We start from the raw sequence: 25965 nt of genomic DNA, 5'->3' as shown, positions 1-25965 counted from the left end.
ATGTGACTGGACTGCAGCAATACACAACTGCCAAGAAGAGAAGAGAAGAGCTTATATTGTCCTCATCTGGAGGCACATATGGTGAACTGAAGACATGATATATATATATATATATTGTGACGAGCCTGGTGGGGTTCAGACTCGCCACGGTTCAAATACAAACACATTCGAATGTCCACACAAGAGCAATATCAATCAATACAAGTATTTATTGAATTAAAGGCAGAATCCAGTGGGAAAGGCAAAAGAATGGTCGTGATCCAGTCCGAGGGTCAAAAACACAAAACAGGCTCGCCGACAGAAAAAGGGATTGTTCAATACTCAGGGTAGTCGTCCGGTCCAGGGTCAGTACACAAGGGGGTTTCTCAGCCAGTCCAGGGTCCAGTAGACAACGAACACCTACTCGCTTTCACCTCTCCTCTCACTACCTCTCACCTTCACAACTCCGAATACAACAATCTCTCTCTCTCTCTCTCTCTCAATAACAACAACTTACTCCTCACTAACCTAATGGCTTTGTAGTGTATGGGTCTGGGCGTGTGCACGTGAGATGTGGGTGGACTAATGATGCGCAGGTGTGTTCTATCAGTACTAATCAGCTACCTAATTGTCTCTACTCTTTCCGTGGCAAAAGTATCTCCCATCCTTCACATATCCATGAGAGGGGGGGGTGAAATCTGCCACAATATATATATATATAGACTTAGATATATATACAGGTTTCTCTGTTTGAATAGGCAAGACATTACATAGTGTACCTAACCTTTGTTTGGACGGGGAGGCCCTCTTTAAAAGGGTTAACAACAATGTTTTAAATCTTGGATTCCTGAATGTAGAGAAAGTCGTTGCAAATAAATAAATGTATTATGATAATCCCCCATTAAAATGTAATTTAAAACAATACAGAAAAAATATCACATTTCAAAATCAAGGCCCCTTTTACTTACCTGTGAGTCTATTGACCCCTATTGCTCCCTATTGAGAAGTAATACAAAATAAATTGACACAAGGCCCAATTTCATCTTTATTTCAGGGCCGATCTGCTCCTGTTTCTGGCGCCCTAACCTATCTGTTAGACCTAATGGAGGGCAATATATAGATAAGTGTCTCGCCAGGAAATCAATATCAATGGGGTCACTGATGGTTTTTGAGTGAAAGTGCTTTGTTTTCTGCCACTGCCTCGAAACAAAGAGGTTGTGGGTCCCGTCTATTAACTACTCCCAGTCAACCTTGAGAGATGGAGAGAGAGAGAGAGAGAGAGAGAGAGAGAGAGAGAGAGAGAGAGAGAGAGAGAGAGAGAGAGAGAGAGAGAGAGAGAGAGAGAGAGAGAGAGAGAGAGAGAGAGAGAGAGAGAGAGAGAGAGAGAGAGAGAGAGAGGGGGAAGTGGATGCACTGGCACCACATGGCTAGAGTGTTACATCAAGATAGAAACGCATCACCACTGAAGCACAGCAAGAGAAATGTGATATGATGTGGAGAGAGAGAGAGAGAGAGAGAGAGAGAGAGAGAGAGAGAGAGAGAGAGAGAGAGAGAGAGAGAGAGAGAGAGAGACTTAGATGCCAAAATAAGATTTCAATTATATGGAGATAAAGTCATTAAAGACTTGTGATTTGTATCATTTGCAAAGAAAAGTATAGGAGGATAAGATATAGTTTGTAGATGTGAAGTGCAGTATACCATAAAAGACATTAGGGCCTTTGACCATGAGGAACCATGAGGAACCACGAGGAAACAGAGTCATGGTTAAATGAAAAGGTGACTTCAGGAGCATTTCTATTATAATTAAGAAGGAATAGGAGAGAAGGGAGGGGGCCCTCACAGACAGAAATGTAAGATATATTGCAATCATTCATACAGTACATCTTTGTAGATATAAGAATTTGATTTTAATACCTGCAAAAATTACAAGCCTCAATTTAAAACCATGTCAATCCAGTTATGCGTGGTTGTAAAAAAAAAAAAAAAAAATAGACATGATCACAGCTCAGTACAGACAAGAACAAATTTCTGAATGTTGTGCAAATGTGAATGATTTCCATAAAGAGGTTTACATGACTTCTCGATTACTAGTCTGAAGAGCTACAGTGAAGGAATGACATTGCACAAATCAGTAGCATTACATTCATTGCAGAACCTTCCCTTTGCCAGACAAAACAATCAGATTAAAAACCTACCTCTGTTTGATCTGTATTAGAATAAGTAAGACCTACACAGAGCTCTAGCAGTAGCGAACATAATGTCTTTGTCTGTATAAAAATAAATATAGCATCAAAGTCACCAAACTACAGTACATTCTCACAGTTGTCATGATAGCTGGACAATGAACAAGCGATAATGCAGGGCTAAATATTACCATACATGATGCTGTAGTATCTATACATTTATTGACACTAATATGGCATAAAACAAATGAGAACTAATTCGTCTCTCTCAGCTTACAATAGAACATGTTATCTTATAGCATTAAATAAGCGGTTGACTGCAAAATACTTTATATCGCTCAATTAAAGCTTGCTGACTGCTGAAACTATTTAAGCTTATGTAACATAGCTTATGTAAATAGAGACACTTATTCAATTGCTCAAATATTTGTGTTCTCACCAACACTGCACCCAACAACCTGTCTACCCAGGCAATATATTTGTTTGTTAAAAGTGAAAAGAAGACCATTAGAAGCATATTCTACTGATCTCTAACCAAGCCTGCCTCTAGGACATCCTGAATCTTTCCTTTAATGCTTGAAATACATTAATATGCTGAGAGGCAAACTTCCCAACAGCTTAATACACTGACAAAATGTGATGGTGCTTTCTAAACAAACAACAAAAGTAATCCCTTACAGCACAACTGAAAAAGTATAATTTCGTTATTTTTTCTTCTAATTGTTAACATAACCTACAAAAATCCCCAAACCTACAATGCATTTCTCATACTTACAAGTCCATCTAGCCAACACCTGATGCAGCTCGTATCCTCCAGAAGTCATAGAACTCCATCGTTCAAACTATGCTGCAAAGCCGTGCTGTTGCTTTGGTCACCGTAATTCATCTTTGCGATGAACAATGGGCATTGTACTTCTTCCTGGACTCAAGCGTAATGTGCAATGTTCCTGCTCTGGGACTATGTTGTTCTGTTTATTACCGTACGTCCATAAATCCATGGAGGTTGTTGCCTTTTGACATACATTTTGTAATAACAACAATACCCTTGTTTTTCATGATAATACATTACAATATAAAAAATTGGAAATAATGCGTTTGCGAGCTGTATTTAATGATTCTAGCATACAATGGGATCAGGTGGCTTCTTGGTTGAGAGCTCCTAAGGGTAGGAGAGAGTAGGACGAGTATTGAGAGCTGAAGAAATGCTTTGTAGGTTTGAGTCTTTTTGCAGGCGATGTTGACAATAACAGTTTAGGGCCACAGACTCAGAAGAGGGCAGCGGAGCTAAAATCAATGGTGAATCATATTTTGATGTCAGAGCTTATGAAATTATAATGTCTCAATAATGCTAACAATCTCTTGGGTTTCTATCCATTTTCAAAGCTTGGTCGTACAAAGGTATATTTTAATTGTGGATTAGAGGTCTTTGCTCTATATTGTGTGAAAAAGAATTATGGCATTCGTAATGTCCTGCCTCGCATTGACTCTGATACAACGAAGTTGGAAGCATCTTCATTTTAAATACATTTGAATGCTGTTTGTTGTGCATAGAGGACAAATAGAGATTAGCCACAGGAGCGAGTGGGCGTTCCAACCAGTGTAGCTGCTTTCATCGATTGTACAGTATACTGAACGCATTCTTTCACTGCATTCTGTAAATGGATGTGACGCCCCGCCACATTTTTATTACACTGGCCTTATCCTTAAAGCAGTTACCCAGTCCTGACACGGTACAGTTTTAGTCTCAGTCCTGACATCCTCAGTCCTGACACGGTACAGTTACCCTCAGTCCTGACACGGTACAGTTACCCTCAGTCCTGACACGGTACAGTTAGCCTCAGTCCTGACACGGTACAGTTAGTCTCAGTCCTGACACGGTACAGTTAGCCTCAGTCCTGACACGGTACAGTTAGCCTCAGTCCTGACACGGTACAGTTAGTCTCAGTCCTGACACGGTACAGTTAGCCTCAGTCCTGACACGGTACAGTTAGCTTCAGTCCTGACACGGTACAGTTAGCCTCAGTTCTGACACGGTACAGTTAGCCTCAGTCCTGACACGGTACAGTTATCCTCAGTCCTGACACGGTACAGTTAGTCTCAGTCCTGACACGGTACAGTTAGTCTCAGTCCTGACGCGGTACAGTTACCCTCAGTCCTGACACGGTACAGTTAGTCTCAGTCCTGACACGGTACAGTTAGCCTCAGTCCTGACACGGTACAGTTAGCCTCAGTCCTGACATCCTCAGTCCTGACACGATACAGTTAGTCTCAGTCCTGACACGGTACAGTTAGCCTCAGTCCTGACACGGTACAGTTAGCCTCAGTCCTGACATCCTCAGTCCTGACACGGTACAGTTATCCTCAGTCCTGACACGGTACAGTTATCCTCAGTCCTGACACGGTACAGTTAGTCTCAGTCCTGACACGATACAGTTAGTCTCAGTCCTGACACGGTACAGTTAGCTTCAGTCCTGACACGGTACAGTTAGTCTCAGTCCTGACACGATACAGTTAGTCTCAGTCCTGACACGGTACAGTTAGCTTCAGTCCTGACACGGTACAGTTAGTCTCAGTCCTGACACGATACAGTTAGTCTCAGTCCTGACACGGTACAGTTAGCTTCAGTCCTGACACGGTACAGTTAGTCTCAGTCCTGACACGATACAGTTAGTCTCAGTCCTGACACGGTACAGTTATCCTCAGTCCTGACACGGTACAGTTATCCTCAGTCCTGACACGGTACAGTTGTCTCAGTCCTGACACGGTACAGTTAGCCTCAGTCCTGACACGGTACAGTTAGCTTCAGTCCTGACATGGTACAGTTATCCTCAGTCCTGACACGGTACAGTTAGCCTCAGTCCTGACACGGTACAGTTATCCTCAGTCCTGACACGGTACAGTTATCCTCAGTCCTGACACGGTACACTGGTACAGTTAGTCTCAGTCCTGACACGGTACAGTTAGCCTCAGTCCTGACACGGTACAGTTATCCTCAGTCCTGACACGGTACAGTTATCCTCAGTCCTGACACGGTACAGTTAGCCTCAGTCCTGACACGGTACAGTTATCCTCAGTCCTGACACGGTACAGTTAGCCTCAGTCCTGACACGGTACAGTTAGCTTCAGTCCTGACACGGTACAGTTAGCCTCAGTCCTGACACGGTACAGTTATCCTCAGTCCTGACATGGTACAGTTATCCTCAGTCCTGACACGGTACAGTTAGCCTCAGTCCTGACACGGTACAGTTAGCCTCAGTCCTGACACGGTACAGTTGTCTCAGTCCTGACACGGTACAGTTAGCCTCAGTCCTGACACGGTACAGTTAGCCTCAGTCCTGACATGGTACAGTTAGTCTCAGTCCTGACACGGTACAGTTAGCCTCAGTCCTGACACGGTACACTGGTACAGTTAGCCTCAGTCCTGACACGGTACAGTTAGCCTCAGTCCTGACACGGTACAGTTAGCCTCAGTCCTGACACGATACACTGGTACAGTTACCCTCAGTCCTGACAAAACCCACAGAGTGCTAAAGTGTAATTTTATCGTAGTACAGTGTAACCTAACTGTGTTGAATAGAGATCATTCAATTTCACATGACTGGGAGACATTGAAATAGCACACTAACGCTTATTTTAAAGATTAAATATCCCAGTGTAATGTGCTGTCAAAATAATTTAAATTGAATGTAAAAAGAAATATTAATAATAATAATTAATCAATAGAATATTGGCATCACCATAACATGTATCATTATTGTGCGTGTTGGTTAACTGGTTAGTCTGATTATTTTATTTTTTTATCTCCTTTTTTCTCCCATTTTCTATTTTTCTCCCATCCCAATTTCGTATCGTCCAATTCTACCCTCCCCTGTCTCGAACGCTGTTAGGCCATGCCTCCCACAAGCCGGCTGCAATGTGGATGAAGCCTTACATCACGTGTCCCCTCCGGTAATCGAGGAAGCAGCCGTCGCATCTTTTCACCTGCACAGCGCGATCTCTCAGCGGCGAGGGTCTGCGTGGGAGGGACACGCCGCCCCCGTTGCTTCCTGATTCTGCTGCACAGGCGCACCAACCGACTTGTAGGAGTCGCTGTCCACAACGTCCGATCCCCACCCATCAGCTTTCCCACCCCTAACACTGCCAATTGTGTTAGTATGAACGACCAGCCAAGCTGATAGCAAAGCGGAGAGCTGGGCTCAAACCCAGTGTCTCCTGCATTGGTGGCGAGCGCCTTGCCCACTACACCACCTAGCCGCCCTGGTTAGTCTGATTCTATAGCTTAGGTTAATTAGCAAATGCTCATTTGGATGCACAATAAAAGGCACAAAGAACTGCCAAAGTGTCTGTTGACGGTTGTCAGGTAAATGTACCGTCAACTAATACAGCATGTGTCGTAGCACTGGAGTCAATCCACTTTCAATTCTATCAATTCATAATATAACATTAAAACCACTATTCACTTACTAATGATATTTTCAATGATTCCTTTATAGACTGTTTACAAGAACTGAACCCTTGCACTGAAGCATGATATAACTCATCACAAGAAAGTTCTCAACCTCTACTGTCTTTTAACAGTGCATGCACAAAACACTAATGTACAGCACCAGTTACCACCTTGTAGATAATACAAACATTGCTCCTCTGAAAACCTACTGTATATGGTTCTTTGTCTGAGGTACTTGAAAGGTTTTCAATTTACAAAATGTGATGAAAATCAACACGTTGAATCGACTAGATTGAAAGGGAAGTGAACCAATTCTTAACGTTTATTTTATAATTTATAGTTCATATTTTATGACGATGAACCACGGCCTCAGGTGAGCAGAGGGGCGGCGGGCTGAGGGTCATCCAGGAGTATGAGGTTGTCGATGGACTTGGGGGTGTGGGCACTGGTCTCGCTGGTCGCCATGGCAGCGGCTGGAACCATGGAACATTCATACCCATGGTTGTGTTTTGGCAGAATCTCTTCAGACGTGAGGCAGTCACCTTGACAAAAACATAATTTCTTTTGAAAGGATCTCAATTTCAGATTTTGCAGGATTTTGAACATTAAAAAGGTGCTGTAAGTAGTATTTATCCCCCCCCCCCCCCCCCCCCAAATAAGTGTTAAATAGCTCTACATTCCGACAGCCGTCACTGATATAGATATTTTGTCTGGTATCCCATTCCACTTTATCCAATCAGGAGAGAGAACCCTATAGGTATATCTTTCTGTCAGCAATTATTGGCAGCCGCGCAATTTGGAGAAGACGCTGCTATCTGTATCCATGAGCTGTGTGTTGATTGTCAGGTTCATCATCCATGTGTGTGTGTGTAACTTTGGTTGCCATTGTCAATTTGGGCATGAATGTATCAGAATAACCCACAATGTACAAGTGCACTGATAATATTTGTGTTCGACATTAATAAAGATTCTAAATGTGTGTGTGTGTTTCAGGAAGGTACCTGGTTCTGAGGAGCACGAGGGACACACAGCTCTTCTGGGACAACCCATGACATGGATGATCTTACCATCTCCAGCGTGCTCCAGCACTACATAGAACTACAGAGAGGAGAGTCTGTCATGACATCATCACAACAACAACAACAACAACAACAACAACAACAACAACAACAACAACAACAACAACAACAACAACAACAACAACAACAACAACAAGAGCTTTAGTTCAGTTCACTCAGTCACTTTATTATCCCAGATGGGAAACGTGACTTGCAGCAGTCAGGGGCACAAGATAAAAAAAACACAAGAGATTAAAGAAAATCCCCCGGACATACAATACGGAGCACAACAACACAACAAAGCAATATCTAAAGTGCTAGATTACATGTGTAAATTGAGCAGAGTAATTGTACAGGGAACTAAGGAGCTTTACTCCTATAGGGATGACTAGGCGCTACGTCATCATATTCCAAAACGCCATTTCCGTGTCCCGTTGCTTCCAGACGGGATATTCAAAGGCAGTAAAATGGTGCAGTGCTGTGTCCCGTGTTGTGGCAATAGAAATTATGTCAACCAAACAGTCTCTTACTACCGCTCTCCTCCGTTACCGTTATTTTTTAATATTGTTTTTTTAATAAATAATTTTTTTGAGTTATACAAGTTGAGACGCTTTTTCACAGACTTTGAGAAGTTAGCGAAGTAGGATGTCACAGTAAAAAGGGTGACCGCTTCCTGGGCTGTAGCCATTGCTGTTTACATTGGCCACATTAGACTAAACATGCTAGTGGACACGGAAGTAATTTGTGACGTCACACTAGCCATCCCTATTGCACTTATAGAGTCTCAACCTCACAGTGAAGGGGGTCTATACTATACGGTCCAATATAGACCGGCCTTGTGGAGAACCTGCTGGTCAAAGATAGTCGTCTATCACCTTTACCGGCCGCGTCTATTTTTTTACCAACGGATTTCCAGTTCCGCGTTCGCGTTCTGCGATCTGATTGGCCACTGACGTTTCTGGTGCGATCTGATTGGCCACTGACGTTTCTGGTCATGTGACATGTGCGCCCAATCGCGTGACGCCTGTGTCTTTGCCCATTTCCGCCTCGAATGCCATGCAAACTACCTAACGCCTAGTTTATCACTGGTTAAGCTTAGGCGACTCTTTCGAAGTTGGTTAAGGTTAGAGTTTGGAATCACGGCTGTTGTTCTATCGCCCTGCTCTAAGACAAACTCTAACCTTAACCAACTTTGAAAGAGTGCCTAAGCTTAACCGGTGAAAGAAACAGGCGTCACACGATTGGCCGCACATGTCACACGACCAGAAACGTCAGTGGCCAATCAGATCGCAGAACGCGCACGCGGAACTGGAAATCCGTTGGTAAAACTATTGACGCGTACCGGCCGCGTGTAGCTTTTCTCCAACGCGTTTGTGTTTCCGGGTTCCCGTTTTGCGCTCTGATTGGCCAGGTCATGTGACATGTGCGCCAATCGTGGGACGGCAAGTTCTGCGCCTATTTCCGGGTCAAACAGCCTGCAAACCACCTAACGCCTAGTTTATCACTGGTTAAGCTTAGGCGACTCTTTCAAAGTTGGTTAAGGTTAGAGTTTGGAATCAGGGTAGGCGTTCTATCGCCATGCTCTAAGACAAACTCTAACCTTAACCAACTTCGAAAGAGCGCCTAAGCTTAACCAGTGTAGAAACTTGCAGTCCCACGATTGGGCGTACGCGTCACTTGACCTGGCCAATCAGAGACGAACGCGTTGGAGAAAGGCTTCAAGCTTACCGGCCACCTTCAAAAATACTGCTCTGGTGGTTTTTGCCTCTGATGTTCAGGTTACTGTACCAAGCAATCATAGAAAGATTAAGAACAGAACTGACTGCTTGATCATTATGAAATGAAGTAGCGAAAACATATGTATTTTCTTTTAGTAAGAAATCTATCCTAACTATGTGTCCTAAACGCAACCCTTAAAATCGGTCCCGCAAGAGTAATCACACCCTTGTAGAAACAGGTATAGGGTTGTCGGGTTACAATGGATGCAACATGTATGTGAAATGCTAATGATGGCAGGTAGGTAGGTCAATTAAGAACAAAACATGTATGTGGCGTAACGGAGATTGCGTTCGTCACCAAACCCCGGAGCGGCTAGATTCGCCTTTTCGAATCCAGCTCACAGCTCCGGGGTTGTCACCAGCTTGGCTGGCCGTTCACACTAATACAATTGGCAGTATTAGAGGGTGGGAGAAGCTGGCGGGGTGGGTCCGGGTCGTTGTAAACAGCGACTCCTACAGTTCGGTTGGGGCGCCTGCTAAGCGCGGATAGGACTTGAGTGGGATAGTGTGATCCTTCCACACGCTACGCCCTCTCAATGAGAATCCGCGCTGGCAGGTGAAAAGAAGCGGTTGATTGGCTGGACGTGTGTCGGAGGAAGCACGTGATAGCCTCCACTCTCCCAGACCGACTGTGGGGGGTAAGTGCGCAGCGACCAGGAAGGGGATTGGGAATTGGCATAACGACTAACATTGGGATGGGAGAAAATCGGAGGAAAATGGAGGGGGAAAAATATAATAAAAAAAAAACATTTATAAATAAATAAAGGACAAAAGGGCCTCTCAAAGGGTAACAGGGAAAGGGGACCAGAAAAATTAAATAAAAGGCAATAAATACATCACAGAGGTAAGGGAAATAATTTAAACACACATCGAACAAATAAAATGACAAGGTATGTAATACATGATGCAGAACAGGCAAATTACATTTAAGGGGGGGGGGAGGGGGTAACAAGAAACATACTGTATGTTTAATATATCATATGAGTTAACTGGGTTTGGGGAGGGCCCATTCACTGAATTCTTTCAGGGGCCCAGCCGTCTCTGTTGGGGCCTGACTGTGACTTACCTGGGGAGGGCTGCTAGAGGCTGTGGTCTCTGTGTTGGGGCCCGACTGTGACTTACCCGGGGAGGGGAGCTAGAGGCTGTGGTCTCTGTGTTGGGGCCTGACTGTGACTTACCTGGGGAGGGCTGCTAGAGGCTGTGGTCTCTGTGTTGGGGCCTGACTGTGACTTACCCGAGGAGGGGAGCTAGAGGCTGTGGTCTCTGTGTTGGGGCCTGACTGTGACTTACCTGGGGAGGGCTGCTAGAGGCTGTGGTCTCTGTGTTGGGGCCTGACTGTGACTTACCTGGGGAGGGCTGCTAGATGCTGTGGTCTCTGTGTTGGGGCCCGACTGTGACTTACCCGGGGAGGGGAGCTAGGGGCTGTGGTCTCCGTCATGCTCTCATCAGTCATGCTGGTGTCGCTCATGTTGTCCACCGAGGGATGCTTCCGGAAGAACCTTCTAGTTCTGCAGGTGGGATTTAAATAAAGCATCTCAGTGAAGATTATAACACGTAGGATTGAACAACTTTTCCTACGTCAACGAAGGGGAAAGGAAAGTCCTTCACATTAATAATCTTGTCTTCACAAAGTCGCTTCACTCTGCTGCCATCTTGGTATCCATCCATACCAACCAGACCCCTATCTGTTTGAAGGGGGAGTCATCCGTATCTATGATTCTGTCACACATATACAGCACCATAGCAACCGTTCACTATGTGAAGCCTTTTGGCAGAGATCATTATTATCGTCATTTGAATTATCTTTAAAACTCCTCAATTTCACCTCAAGACGCAATCAATTATAGTCTTTACGACATAAAATCACATCACATTTAATGATTCTATCTGAATATCTTTATTTTGTTGACCTAGTCCCATTATCACCACCATCTTTAGTGGTCCTGAATTGTCCCATTCACAACGCCCACAGTGATGTGTCTCTCTTTATATTGTCTCTTTGCATTTCCTCTGGTGCCTTCAACTGGTATCTTGGATATCTACGGTTTAGAATTTTCCTTTATCATTTTCATCACCATACACTTCATTTGTCACATGGTTGATTTCATTGATTGAAAACCTTTATTTATCCCCGACGGGAGATTCAGATGTCCATCACAGCATCAACAGCCATTTAAAAACAGTTAATACATAACATACAATTATTTAGTACGTGTTAAAAACAAAGATGGACAAATACGTAGGGCTAAGAAAGAGCTAAAAATAAGAGCTAAAATAGGGCTAAAATAGAGCTAAAAGTGGTAAATGGGGAAAAAATAGTCATGATGTTAATGAATTAGTTAGTTACAGTCCACAAATCAGCTCCTCCAGTCCAAGGCAGTTAGCCCGTCCTGGCCCTGCCTGGTTGTGGAGCCTGATTGCCACCGGCACAAAGGACTGCCCGAAGCACTTTGCGGTATGTCTACAAATGTTTTGTTGAACATTTGTATTTCACAGGAGAGAAACTGTATTCAAAGAAAGCTATTAAAATAGTCTTTGAATCTAAATATACTTTCTTTGTGTTGATGTTACATTAATTCCATGATTTTACTCAAGTAAATATCTGTTACAAGCTTCGGTCTTAAGTAGAAAAATGCTATTTTTAATCTAGATTAATTACAGAAAATTTTGAGATTAATTAGTAATTTTTTTTATCTATTGACAGCACTAATTACAACACATTCTCAGGCACTAGGACACTATATTTCACCGTGAGTGAATATGTTGGATATGAATTAGGCCTGCCAATTAATTCCAGCATCAGTCATAGTGAGGATATCTGATATACAGTGTACTCTGTCTGTCTGTCTGTCTGTCTGTCTGTCTGTCTGTCTGTCTGTCTGTCTGTCTGTCTGTCTGTCTGTCTGTCTGTCTGTCTGTCTGTCTGTCTGTCTGTCTGTCTGTCTGTCTGTCTGTGTGCATGTGTTACATATAAATATGGAGATGTCGAATTATGTAAATGATGACCTGGAAATCCTGAATAGGCTACAGTTCCCTTTCAGTTGAGAGAATAGTGTAACCATGGACTACTCCATGTGGAAATATACCAACGTTTCCGTCACCGACCTTCTTCAGGGCATAGCATCTAAAAAGGTCCTTCAGAAGGTCCTCTCTAACAGGACCTCTTCTTACGTCTGTGTTGTTTTATGTTTTCTGTGCCTCATTGTAGCCTTTTTCCTTTTCATTTTCTATTGTTTTAATGCATTTTGTAGTTGGCTTTTTGTAGTTGGTTGTTGTATGTGTGTATATTGCCCTCTCTAGCGCTTTGAGATTTGCTTTTAATGAAAAGTGCATTACAAATAAAATGCCTTACTAGCGACGAAGACATTGGTATATTTCCACATAAAGGTGAAGAGGCAGGGACAGCAGTATGTGCTGGAGTGTGTCCCCCACTCAGGGACAGCAGTATGTGCTGGAGTGTGTCTCCCACTCAGGGACAGCAGTATGTGCTGGAGTGTGTCTCCCACTCAGGGACAGCAGTATGTGCTGGAGTGTGTCTCCCACTCAGGGACAGCAGTATGTGCTGGAGTGTGTCCCCCACTCAGGGACAGCAGTATGTGCTGGAGTGTGTCTCCCACTCAGGGACAGCAGTATGTGCTGCAGTGTGTCTCCCACTCAGGGACAGCAGTATGTGCTGGAGTGTGTCTCCCACTCAGGGACAGCAGTATGTGCTGCAGTGTGTCTCCCACTCAGGGACAGCAGTATGTGCTGGAGTGTGTCTCCCACTCAGGGACAGCAGTATGTGCTGGAGTGTGTCTCCCACTCTGAGGACAGCAGTATGTGCTGGAGTGTGTCTCCCACTCAGGGACAGCAGTATGTGCTGCAGTGTGTCTCCCACTCAGGGACAGCAGTATGTGCTGCAGTGTGTCCCCCACTCAGGGACAGCAGTATGTGCTGGAGTGTGTCTCCCACTCAGGGACAGCAGTATGTGCTGGAGTGTGTCTCCCACTCAGGGACAGCAGTATGTGCTGAAGTGTGTCCCCCACTCTGGGACAGCAGTATGTGCTGGAGTGTGTCTCCCACTCAGCGACAGCAGTATGTGCTGGAGTGTGTCCCCCACTCAGGGACAGCAGTATGTGCTGGAGTGTGTCCCCCACTCAGGGACAGCAGTATGTGCTGGAGTGTGTCCCCCACTCAGGGACAGCAGCAGTATGTGCTGGAGTGTGTCTCCCACTCAGGGACAGCAGTATGTGCTGGAGTGTGTCTCCCACTCAGGGACAGCAGTATGTGCTGGAGTGTGTCTCCCACTCAGGGACAGCAGTATGTGCTGGAGTGTGTCCCCCACTCAGGGACAGCAGTATGTGCTGGAGTGTGTCTCCCACTCAGGGACAGCAGTATGTGCTGGAGTGTGTCTCCCACTCAGGGACAGCAGTATGTGCTGCAGTGTGTCTCCCACTCTGGGACAGCAGTATGTGCTGGAGTGTGTCCCCCACTCAGGGACAGCAGTATGTGCTGGAGTGTGTCTCCCACTCAGGGACAGCAGTATGTGCTGGAGTGTGTCTCCCACTCAGGGACAGCAGTATGTACTGGAGTGTGTCTCCCACTCAGGGACAGCAGTATGTGCTGGAGTGTGTCTCCCATTCAGGGACAGCAGTATGTGCTGCAGTGTGTCTCCCACTCAGGGACAGCAGTATGTGCTGGAGTGTGTCTCCCACTAAGGGACAGCAGTATATGTGCTGGAGTGTGTCTCCCACTCAGGGACAGCAGTATGTGCTGGAGTGTGTCTCCCACTCAGGGACAGCAGTATATGTGCTGCAGTGTGTCCCCCACTCAGGGACAGCAGTATGTGCTGGAGTGTGTCTCCCACTCAGGGACAGCAGCAGTATGTGCTGGAGTGTGTCCCCCACTCAGGGACAGCAGTATGTGCTGGAGTGTGTCCCCCACTCAGGGACAGCAGTATGTGCTGGAGTGTGTCTCCCACTCTGAGGACCTGGAGGACACGAAGGTGTGAGAACTCTTTAAGAGCATTGAGTCCATAGAATAGTAACATGAGTTATTTGGTCTGATAGAGTAAGTGGCTTTATTATCCCACTGTATGTTTGATCCCAGTGACCTACTGTTTGACCTGCGAGGATAAATATAGATTTAGAGGCAAACCAGATGATGAATTGTGGCTCAATGTGTGTGTCTCTGTGTGTGTGTGTATGTGTGTGTGTGTGTGTGTGTGTGTGTGTGTGTGTGTGTGTGTGTGTGTGTGTGTGTGTGTGTGTGTGTGTGTGTGTGTGTGTGTGTGTGTGTGTGTGTGTGTGTGTGTGTGTGTGTGTGTGTGTGTGTGTGTGTGTGTGTGTGTGTGTGTGTGTGTGTGTGTGTGTGTGTGTGTGTGTGTGTGTGTGTGTCTCTCTGTGTGTGTGTGTGTCTCTGTGTGTGTGTGTCTCTGTGTGTGTGTGTGTGTCTCTGTGTGTGTGTGTGTGTGTGTGTGTGTGTGTGTGTGTGTGTGTGTGTTTAATGTACGTGTGTGTCTCTATGTGTATGTGTATGGCATATACTACTGTATACGTGTGCTTGCATGTGTGTGTGTGTGTGTGTCTGTGTGTGTGTATAATCATGTATATGTGTGTTTCTGTGTGTACAGTATGTGTATGGTATATTGTGCGCTTGCATGTGTGTGTGTGTGCGCGTGTGTGTGTTTAATGTACGTGTGTCTCTATGTGTATGTGTATGGCATATACTATATGTGCGCTTGCATGTGTGTGCGTGTGTGTCTGTGTGTGTGTATAATGTATATGCGTGTTTCTGTGTGTACAGTATGTGTATGGTATGTGCGTTTGCATATGTGTGTATGAAAACACAAGGAAATAAAGTGTTTGTATGCCTGTGTGTGTGTGTGTGTGTGTGCACCTGCATGTGTGTGCGCCTGCATGTGTGTTTGTATGTATGTGTGTATGTGTGTTTACGTGTGTGTCTGCTATGAAAAGGGAAACAAAACCAAGCTCAGAGAGAGCGGTGCGAGAGGTGGACCTGCACTCAAGTGCAAAAGACAATTTGAGGCAGAGCTATTGGCAGCCATGTAGCGTTTCCACCAGGGTCATACCTCACCGGGTCCATTTTGGGGCAGAGAAATGACCTATTTCTATGTGTAATTGCTGTAGAACAAGCTAAACCAAGCATGTAATTGCCGCTTCCACCGGGGAAGCCAGAGCAGGAACCTAGCAGAGAGGAAGAAGGGGGGGGGGGGGTTGTTTTGTGAGTCTAAAGAGTGGAGAACGCCGGCACCTTGTCTCCTAAGCCGCCAAAACATCCAGAAAACAAATCAGCCACTCAGTGGCAGATCAGGGGGGCAGAGGACAGCGGGGGGGGGGGGGGGGGGGGGGGCGTCTGGGGGTAGTTTACGCGTCGCTCCTCCTCACCCCTCAGCAAACCAAGGATGCATGATGCCATTCGTTCCACCTGTGATCTGCTTTCTGACCCCCCGCTGTCGCACCGGGACACCTGCATTACACGGATCATGGCCCCCTGGGTTTGATAGACACCCACGCGCTCCGGCGGACGTTTGGGAGGAGGGTCCGGTCGCGCCTCCGTGGTCGTGTGTGATCCTGCCCTGTGTGCTTCTGATGCCTCTGTCTAATCAAAGACTCAATGCAACTCCGTTTACACATGCACCGTTACCTCACAGCACACACACACACATGTGCATAAACTCACATGTACGCACACACGCGCACGCACACACACACACACACACACACACACACACACACACACACACACACACACACACACACACACACACACACACACACACACACACACACACACACACACACACACACACACACACACACACACACACACACACACACCACATCCAGTGAATTAATGAGTGAGTTAATTAAGATGGACTATTCCACCAATTGTTTACCCTTAATGTTGTATCTTGTTCAGATATTGTCCTAATATTTATTTGGATAGTAATGGATTATGTGTAATGGAATAACAAATGCAACAAATGTATCTGTCACTAATAATAGCATCAATACATTGATAATCTGACTGGTTAGTTACAGTGTGCGTTCTGCACAGCTAATCTGACTGGTTAGTTACAGTGTGTTCTGCACAGCTAATCTGACTGGTTAGTTACAGTGTGTTCTGCACAGCTAATCTGACTGGTTAGTTACAGTGTGCGTTCTGCACAGCTAATCTGACTGGTTAGTTACAGTGTGTTCTGCACAGCTAATCTGACTGGTTAGTTACAGTGTGTTCTGCTCAATTGATCTGACTGGTTAGTTACAGTGTGCGTTCTGCACAGCTAATCTGACTGGTTAGTTATAGTGTGTTCTGCACAGCTAATCTGACTGGTTAGTTACGCGTACGTTCTGCACAGCTAATCTGACTGATTAGTTACAGTGTGTTCTGCACAGCTAATCTGACTGGTTAGTTACAGTGTGTTCTGCACAAATAATCTGACTGGTTATAGTTACAGTGTGTTCTGCACAGCTAATCTGACTGGTTAGTTACAGTGTGTTCTGCACAGCTAATCTGACTGGTTAGTTACAGTGTGTTCTGCACAGCTAATCTGACTGGTTAGTTACAGTGTGCGTTCTGCACAGCTAATCTGACTGGTTAGTTACAGTGTGTTCTGCACAGCTAATCTGACTGGTTAGTTACAGTGTGCGTTCTGCACAGCTAATCTGACTGGTTAGTTACAGTGTGCGTTCTGCACAGCTAATCTGACTGGTTAGTTACAGTGTGTTCTGCACAGCTAATCTGACTGGTTAGTTACAGTGTGCGTTCTGCACAGCTAATCTGACTGGTTAGTTACAGTGTGTTCTGCACAACTAATCTGACTGGTTAGTTACAGTGTGTTCTGCACAGCTAATCTGACTGGTTAGTTACAGTGTGTTTTGCACAACTAATCTGACTGGTTAGTTACAGTGTGTTCTGCACAACTAATCTGACTGGTTAGTTAAGTGTGTGTTCTGCACAACTAATCTGACTGGTTAGTTACAGTGTGTTCTGCACAGCTAATCTGACTGGTTAGTTACAGTGTGCGTTCTGCACAGCTAATCTGACTGGTTAGTTACAGTGTGTTCTGCACAGCTAATCTGACTGGTTAGTTACAGTGTGTTCTGCACAGCTAATCTGACTGGTTAGTTACGCGTACGTTCTGCACAGCTAATCTGACTGGTTAGTTACAGTGTGTTCTGCACAGCTAATCTGACTGGTTAGTTACAGTGTGTTCTGCACAGCTAATCTGACTGGTTAGTTACAGTGTGTTCTGCACAGCTAATCTGACTGGTTAGTTACAGTAAGTGTGTGTTCTGCACAGCTAATCTGACTGGTTAGTTACAGTGTGTGTTCTGCACAACTAATCTGACTGGTTAGTTACGTGTGTGTTCTGCTCAACTAAATCGACTGGTTAGTTACAACTAACTGCATACGTTTGAAAGCCCAGCATGCTCCCACGTGCCATTTTCAAGAATAACGATGCCACTCGCGCTATAAACCGGACCTTACCCGTAGCAGTAGGTGACACAGGCTGCGATGGACAGCAGGGTGACGAGGACCACCATACATACAGCAATGGTCACGTTCCTCCTCTTGTCCTGCTCAGCCTGCTGCAGCTCCCACCACTCCAGGTCGCTGAACTGGCAGCGCTCCCCCATGTAGCCCGACACACAGCTGGGGAACGACATCAAGGAAACGAGATCAAATGAGACGGGCAAACTGAGGAGGGAGGGTCTCAAACATAAAGACACCATGGAGCCTTCCGGTACAACCGGAGAGAGACAGACAGATACAGAGTTTTTCCATCAAGTTGCCAGAGCGGTTGATGGATTCACATTCTCTCCAGCCGGGTTAAGTTAAGTTGAACCTGTATTATTCATGCATTTATTTGACCCATCCTAACTATTGAGGAGCAGTGAGCAGGCACACAGTGCAGCGCCCGGGGACCAACTCCAGTTGTAATGCCAGTACCTTGCTCAAGGGCACTGGCAGAAAACCTCACATGCATGTCTTTTTGGTGTGGGAGGAAACCGGAGAACCCGGAGGAACACAGGAAGGACCCCTGGGGTTTGAACCCACGACCTTCTTGCTGTGAGGCAACAGTGCTAACCACTGCACTACCGAGCCACCCAAGTTCTCTGCTACCACAGACTATTTTAGATTAAAGAAGAGTGATTGAACGGGAGGTTATCTGACAAAGTGTCGAACTGACAGCTTAAATGTTAGTATTTGGCTGGTGGCTAGTGCTAATTTCACCCCATGTATGGCATAATGGCTAGATTGGTCCTCTGGACCAGACCGCACATGGTCTAATGACTGGGTTTCATTGCGGGTCCCTCGAGGTCGTACTGAGCTCGGAAGATCTGCCTTCAGTGTCTTTACTGGAACTCTCTTGGAACTCTCTACAAGATACCTTAGAACCAAGAGCTTGTCTCTGTTTGTACCTATTTTAATTGTTTGTATCATGTATCTTTTATTAACTGTTTTTTTAATATACTTGTTTTAATTGATAGCTCTTTTTATGTATTCACTTTTTTTTTGGTCTCAACATCATTGCAAATGAGGCCCTGTCATCAAGGATGTCTCAAGTTAAAATAAAGGCAATATAATCAGTACTATGTTTCCATGTTCTATGTTTCATCCATCATTAAAAAATTACACAATCTATAATATATTATAGTATAGCTTTGAAGGGCTTCTCTTCTCAGCACCCGACTTTAAAATCCATCTCTCATAAACTCTTCATCCTCAGGGGCAAAGTCAAAAGCTTTACCTACAGGACAATAGCGACATCTACTGCATTTGTGGTGTAATAGCACCAATAATAATGAAGAAGGGAGGATGAGACGGCAGACTACAAAACGTTCATGTTCTAATCTATAGTATATAGAATCTATACTGTGTTGCATTTATTCTCCTCACCTTTGTGGACCCAGATGCTTCTCAACCCCCCCCCCAAACATCCACTCTCAGATCTACTCCAAACTCAATCTAACAGTAAACCGTCAACCATGGAGGTCAAAGGTCAATACCGAGGGGGGTCAGAGGGTTATTTACTTGCAGGCGAAAGACTCCATTTCGGGAAAGTAGAAGCAGAGGCCGTCGTACAGGCAGTAGGAGTCGTGGCTGGAGGGGCAGCTCTCCACTGTGTTGTGGCGCTGGGTGGTGATGTCTGCCGGGCTACTGGTGGTCAGCCATGGAGCGCTGCTCTTCAGCTCTGTGGGGAGAAGGGAGGTGTGGAGCAGTGACGTAGGGGACGAGTCTTACTATCAGGTGGTTTCAGAAACAAAAGGTAAATGTTGGCCATTGTAGTAGCTTCTGTCATTGGAAAAGCAATCCGTTGATGTGGAACGACCGCTGTCACTGCATGCTGTCAGGTACTTACAATACTCACACCCTTTTCAAAAAAGTATCATGGTATTTTCAATCAAGTATCGTGGTATTTCCATAATTCTCTGGTCACTATGATGATGGTAGTGACCAAGAAATTATGGAAATACTATTGGTGTCATGGTTTAAATTGGATTATACCATGGTAATGTTTAAAAAAGTGGTACCATGATAATAGCTTTTTCTATGGCAGTATCATCAGTAATTTTTTTCTGGTATGGCAAAACTGTAATTACTATCAAACTGCAATACTTTTTGGTAAGGGCACAGGCAGTAATAAATAACCTTTTTGACACATGTAAAAAGCAGGGCTATTTTTACACATCTTCACTAATTTGAAGAAGACTTTTCAGACAGCACACATGCATTGGGTGTTACTATACTGGAGTGCAATGGTCATGATCATGCAATTCTGATTACTAATAAAAAATAATAAATAAAAAGGCCTAATCAGTGATCCAAATGCAAAGGAATGGAGCGCCACCGCCAATAAGAAATAGAATGGAGACGTGTTTTTATAGTTGATTGACTGATCTCTTGATGAGCTCTTGATACAAGGACGAACACATGCAAGACAACAGAGAAAATGATACAATATTTGCTGTATTTTGAGGCTGTAAAATATTTGTTTACATTGGCATGGTTGTGAACACTTGAGTAAAACTATATTCTGTTTTATACTGGGTTTAGACGGTTTCTAGACAGGCGATTACACTGACATGTGGGCCTAGCTCACTGGCTGTTTTCCCAGATGAAGGTCTTCTGAAAACAGGGCTTTTCAATAAAAAAAAGCCTTCTTCTTGTTTTTCGGTCTTAGCGTATTCATCGGTCGTGGGTGTGGTGACTTTCTAAAAGAATTTACAAAAATCACATTTTCCATCTACAAATCAAACTCTTCAAGAATGTATGTGAAGACACCCTGCGTGTATTTAGTCAAAAGAAAATTGGTTCACTTCAAAGCTTATACTGAAGGCTGTTGAAAAGCAGCAAGTCCTGTTCTGCACCTCACACACCTTGACATGTATGGCCGTTGCCACTGTATCCATCCTGGCACGTGCAGAGATACTTCCCCAAGGTGTTCTGGCACTCTGCCTTCTCATCACATTTGTGCGTTTCCAGTTTACACTCATCGATATCTACAACAGCCATAGAAGAGACATCAGTGACTTAGAAATGTATGACCGTCCATGACCTCAGAATTCGAATACGTGCAAAGATATATGTGAGCAAACAAAAAATATATATGTATTAATTTATTTTTACTAAAGAAAGAAAGAAAGAAAGAAAGAAAGAAAGAAAGAAAGAAAGAAAGAAAGAAAGAAAGAAAGAAAGAAAGAAAGAAAGAAAGAAAGAAAGAAAGAAAGAAAGAAAGAAAGAAAGAAAGAAAGAAAGAAAGAAAGAAAGAAAGAAAGAAAGAAAGAAAGAAAGAAAGAAAGAAAGAAAGAAAGAAAGAAAGAAAGAAAGAAAGAAAGAAAGAAAGAAAGAAAGAAAGAAAGAAAGAAAGAAAGAAAGAAAGAAAGAAAGAAAGAAAGAAAGAAAGAAAGAAAGAAAGAAAGAAAGAAAGAAAGAAATAATTTTCTATGAATAAAAAAGGTGTATGTCAGCATGTACAGTAGTAGTAATGACTTCTGTCTCACCAGTACAATGGTGACCTTCCCCTGTAAAGCCTGGCTGGCACTGACAGTAATATCCACCCACTGTATTGACACATTCTGAACTTTGGCTGCTACACATAGACAGGCCCAGCACACACTCATCCATGTCTGCAAAAACAACGTCAGGACTGATGAGAACCGGATTAATCAGCAGTACATAAGTAAACGTTGTCATTCATTCCAATAGGAAATCCAGTATGTATGAAATGGAGACATGGCAAACATGACTTGAGGTCCAGGACAGAACATGTGCCCAATGATGGCACCTGTGTACATAATGGTCTAAATCAATTATTCCCATTCTTGTTTCCCTCATGGCTCCCCTATCACACCTCTGCAATTGCAATTCAAATTCTAGCCAAACATTGTCATTATATTGGGCAGTAAAAGTCAATGATGTTAGTCGATAAGTCACAGTTAGGACAGCCGAAACCCGACCAATCTTTCGCCGTCGACTAAAGACACACTTCTTCAATCAATATTTGAAATGAATGTCCTCTACTGTCATGCACTCTTCCTAATATACTAACATACACTCGACACTGTAGCACTCAAGTTTGAACACTTGTTATTCAGCTGATAGAGTTGTACCCTTCCTGCTGACTTGTTGTACAAAACGTCTAAGTCGCTTTGGATAAAAGCGTCAGCCAAATGACTAAATGTAAATGTAAAGTCGGGTTGTATAATTTGTACCATGCTGAATGTGTTATTTCTTGTAAATGATAAGCACGTTTCTGATAAGCACAAGATTTAAAGAAAGCCCTTCTGCATTATTGCATGTGGAAAACTCTATGACTATTAGTTGACAAGGTTCTCTCTCTCTCTCTGTAACACTCTAGCCATGTGGTGCCAGTGCATCCACTTCCCCCTCTCTCTCTCTCTCTCTCTCTCTCTCTCTCTCTCTCTCTCTCTCTCTCTCTCTCTCTCTCTCTCTCTCTCTCTCTCTCTCTCTCTCTCTCTCTCTCTCTCTCTCTCTCTTCCCCAAAGATAATATGATAATATATTATCCACACATGACATGAGCACCCAGACACTCACCCACACACAGCTGTCCATCCCCTGTGAACCCCTCCAGACAGAGACAGATGGGACTGCCATCGTCCAACTGGCACTGAGCGTTCACATCACAACGCAGTGAGTAGCAATCATCCTGGTCTAGGAACAGAGGGGCATTAGAGGGAAAGAAACACTACAATTGGCGTCTCACCATATAGACAATTTTAATGTTTGTAAACAATGATGGCCTTTTTGGATGCGTGCACCATTTTGTCCGCGGAGATCTCCAGGGACAGTCTGGATGAAAGCATACGTTTGGTTTCCTTCGCCTAGTCAAGTGCTTTCATCCAGAGTATCACTGGAGTCTTTCCCACGGAAGGACAGCATAGTGCAATTATAGTGTAACCAGGTAAGGGCATTAAAGGTGAATGAATGAATGAATGAAAACTTTATTTAACATATTGCAGAATGGGTACAATACAGTACGGCTCAATACACACAAATGTTAAGGTGATGCAGACCAGAGAAAGACATTTGTCTTGTTTACATCGGGGTCCCCCATTTTCAATTCATAGTGACATTTATGACATCCACAACATACATGACATTCATGGCATAGGGACATACATGACATACAGGTATTTAGTACTGTTACAATTGTGAGATATACGATATGCAAATATACAGTACTGTTACCCATAGATCCTGACAGAGTATATACATATGATGGGGAGGGGACTGTACATTAGGAGGGGGTGGGTGGGTGGGAGAGAAATATACATACGGTGGGGAGAGAACATACGGTGGGGAGGAGACTGTACATTAGGAGGGGGTGGGTGGGTGGGAGAGAAATATACATACGGTGGGGAGAGAATATATACATGCAGTGGGGAGGAGACTGTCTATTAGGAGGGGGTGGAGGTGGGGGGGTTTGGACATTTACGGTGGCCAGTTTCGAATTGCAGCCTCCCGTAGATGCTCTTTAAGAGCGGTTTTGAATGTGGGTAGGGATTCACATTCCTTTACAGCTGTGGGTAGGGCGTTCCACATTAATGTGGCATAATTGCGAAACGTGTTTAGTCCCTTGTTTGAGCCGAATCTGGGTTTAACATGATTTGTTGAGCTTCCTCTGGTGTTGTGGTCGTGGTATTCACTGACCTTTGGGAAGTATTTTGACATGTACATGGGTACCTTAGTGGTGTAGTGTATCTTGTAGACCAGGCCCATTGCAAGTTGCTGTACTCTGTCGTCTACTCTAAGCCATCCTAGGTTGTCAAAGTGGGCAGGGGTGTGGTGGGTTCTAGGGGTAAGGTCAAGTAGAAGTCTGACCAGTTTGTTTTGTGATGTTTGTAATCTTGTTTTTAGCGCCTTTGAGGTGCTTTGGTACCATGAGGTGCAAGCATAGTCGTGCTGTAAGTGGTGTATTTGTTTGGTTAAAATAAGTGTTAAATAGCTCTACAGTCTGACAGCAATCACTGATAGTGTTTGTACCTCCGCTCTGCAGTAAACAGAAAATAAATATTCTGGTATCCCATTCTAACGTTATCCAATCAGGAGAGAGAACCCTATTGTACTTATTTCAAGAAAGCTCACCAAACCAGATTGTCTCACTGCCCTGGCAGATTATGTTACTTGTTTCAAGCACACTATTTGCTTTTTTTTAGCTTTTTTTTTTGTCAGACCATTGTGTGGAGTTCTCTCTCCTGATTGAAGTGGAAACTGGATTCCAGGAAATGTATTTTATGTTTACTGTAGAGCGGAGGGACTGGGAAACACATGTTACTGACCAAACACTCTATATCAGTGATGGCTGTCAGAATGTGGAGCTATTATTTTAACATGTACTGTAGACCACTTGTTTTAACAACAAAATACTACTTACAGCATATTTAAATATGCTGACCCAGTACTAATGCTCCCTGCAGCAGAAAATGAGAACAGTGGAGACACCACTAACTTGTGTGCTTATCTGAATTCAAATGTAGGCCTACTGGGCCTAAAATATAAAACAAATGTATGTGAGCATTGTATACCATTACCAGTTGATCACAACTTACCCGAAATCATCTTCTCTGTGATGAGCAGGGGCTCGCTTCCTTCCTCTGAGTCTTTGTCCGAAACCATCTTCTCCGTGAAGAGAAGGGGTTCGCTTCCTTTCGCTTCCTTCCTCTGAGTCTTTGTCCGAAACCATCTTCTCCGTGAAGAGAAGGGGTTCGCTTCCTTCCTCCGAGTCTTTGTCCGAAACCATCTTCTCCGTGAAGAGACGGGGTTCGCTTCCTTCCTCTGAGTCTTTGTCCGAAACCATCTTCTCCGTGAAGAGCAGGGGCTCGGAGTCCATGTCTACCGCCTTCTCGTCAGCGGGGAGGTCAGGTATTGGCAGGGGCATGCTCTCATCATTTAGGGTTTTGTTTTTGAGAGATGTTGGATCAGCAGACTCACTGTCTCCAGATTCTAAAATAAAAAAAGAGAGGGAATAATTAAATCAGCTTTCATAATTATTTAATCTGAGTAGTGAAAGAACCAAATTACATTGTATGGTTTGGTTCTCTGGTATTCTCACATCTAATGCTAAATGCGTGGATGTGACAGGAGGCAACCAGGGTATTCTCTGTAATTCTTGGGCAAAAGACCTTAAGAATTCACACATGTTCTCCCTGAGCCCCAGGACAGTTCAGTCAATACTTGTGAACACGCACCACTCACTCCTGGAGAGAACCCTCCCAGCGGTGATGTAACTGGCATGTAAAATCTGGGGCTGCTCCATAGACAATGAATTGGGGCTCTGACTTCATGAGGCTCTTACACCTAAACAAGGTTCTCTCAATACTAGAATGCAAACCTCATCGTCGTCTCTCTCTGATTTCTAGCGTCAGGAGAAAGTGCTGCGTGTTTCCACAAATACTGACTGCACAGTCCTGAGGCACAGGAACAACACATGTGAATTCTTAAAATGGGTGGCATTCTGCTTTTAAGTCAACTTCAATTTGTGTAGTGATTACCAGGAAACCACACCATGCATGCCAGTTCCATCTGGTACGTAAGACTACTCCCAGGTCACAGAACCATCTGACAATCTCATGGGTTAATAAACAACACAATCATCTCACTTCACTCATGTAGTTTATTTTTTTTTTAGAATTGATGCAGAGCTGTCAAAAGGTACAGTAAGTGGGGAGGCCCTTATGTCACCTGTTGTTCCATTGGACGCATTGACCGGAAAGCAGTCTTTTCCGTCTTCTGATTGGACATAGTGTGATAGACAGGAGCAGTGGGCGAATCCTAGCCTGCTCACACACACCTGGCCACAACCTCCATTCCGGTGAAGGCAGACATCAGCCCCTAAAGGTGAATAGGAAGGTTGATCATCAGAAATTATGATTCTTATATTCTTGGTTTTACTCTTTTGTCAGTGGCACATATACTTATTATTACGGTCTAAAACTCTAAATCAGCATACAATCATATTAGAACATCTTCGTCTTTGTCTCCGACTGT

General features: G+C 44.2%; 1 protein-coding gene across 1 annotated transcript in view; it reads right to left on the bottom strand.

Moving 5' to 3' along the window:
* Positions 1-6978: 6978 nt before the first annotated feature.
* Positions 6979-25965, bottom strand: part of egf (epidermal growth factor) — a gene marked incomplete at both ends in the record, with an annotated part of 53986 nt that continues 34999 nt past the window's right edge. Inside the window, 10 exons of the mRNA XM_084332015.1 lie at positions 6979-7082; positions 7611-7707; positions 10848-10953; positions 17939-18103; positions 19487-19646; positions 20833-20955; positions 21457-21582; positions 22513-22624; positions 24761-24921; positions 25660-25809. Coding sequence (XP_084188141.1) covers positions 6979-7082; positions 7611-7707; positions 10848-10953; positions 17939-18103; positions 19487-19646; positions 20833-20955; positions 21457-21582; positions 22513-22624; positions 24761-24921; positions 25660-25809 — 1304 coding nt within the window. The remainder of the gene's footprint in view (positions 7083-7610; positions 7708-10847; positions 10954-17938; positions 18104-19486; positions 19647-20832; positions 20956-21456; positions 21583-22512; positions 22625-24760; positions 24922-25659; positions 25810-25965) is intronic.

Source organism: Notolepis coatsorum (assembly GCF_963971535.1).
Source record: "Notolepis coatsorum genome assembly, chromosome: 16".
Classification (NCBI taxonomy): Eukaryota; Metazoa; Chordata; class Actinopteri; order Aulopiformes; family Paralepididae; genus Notolepis; species Notolepis coatsorum.
This window is presented reverse-complemented; position numbering and strand designations above follow the sequence as displayed.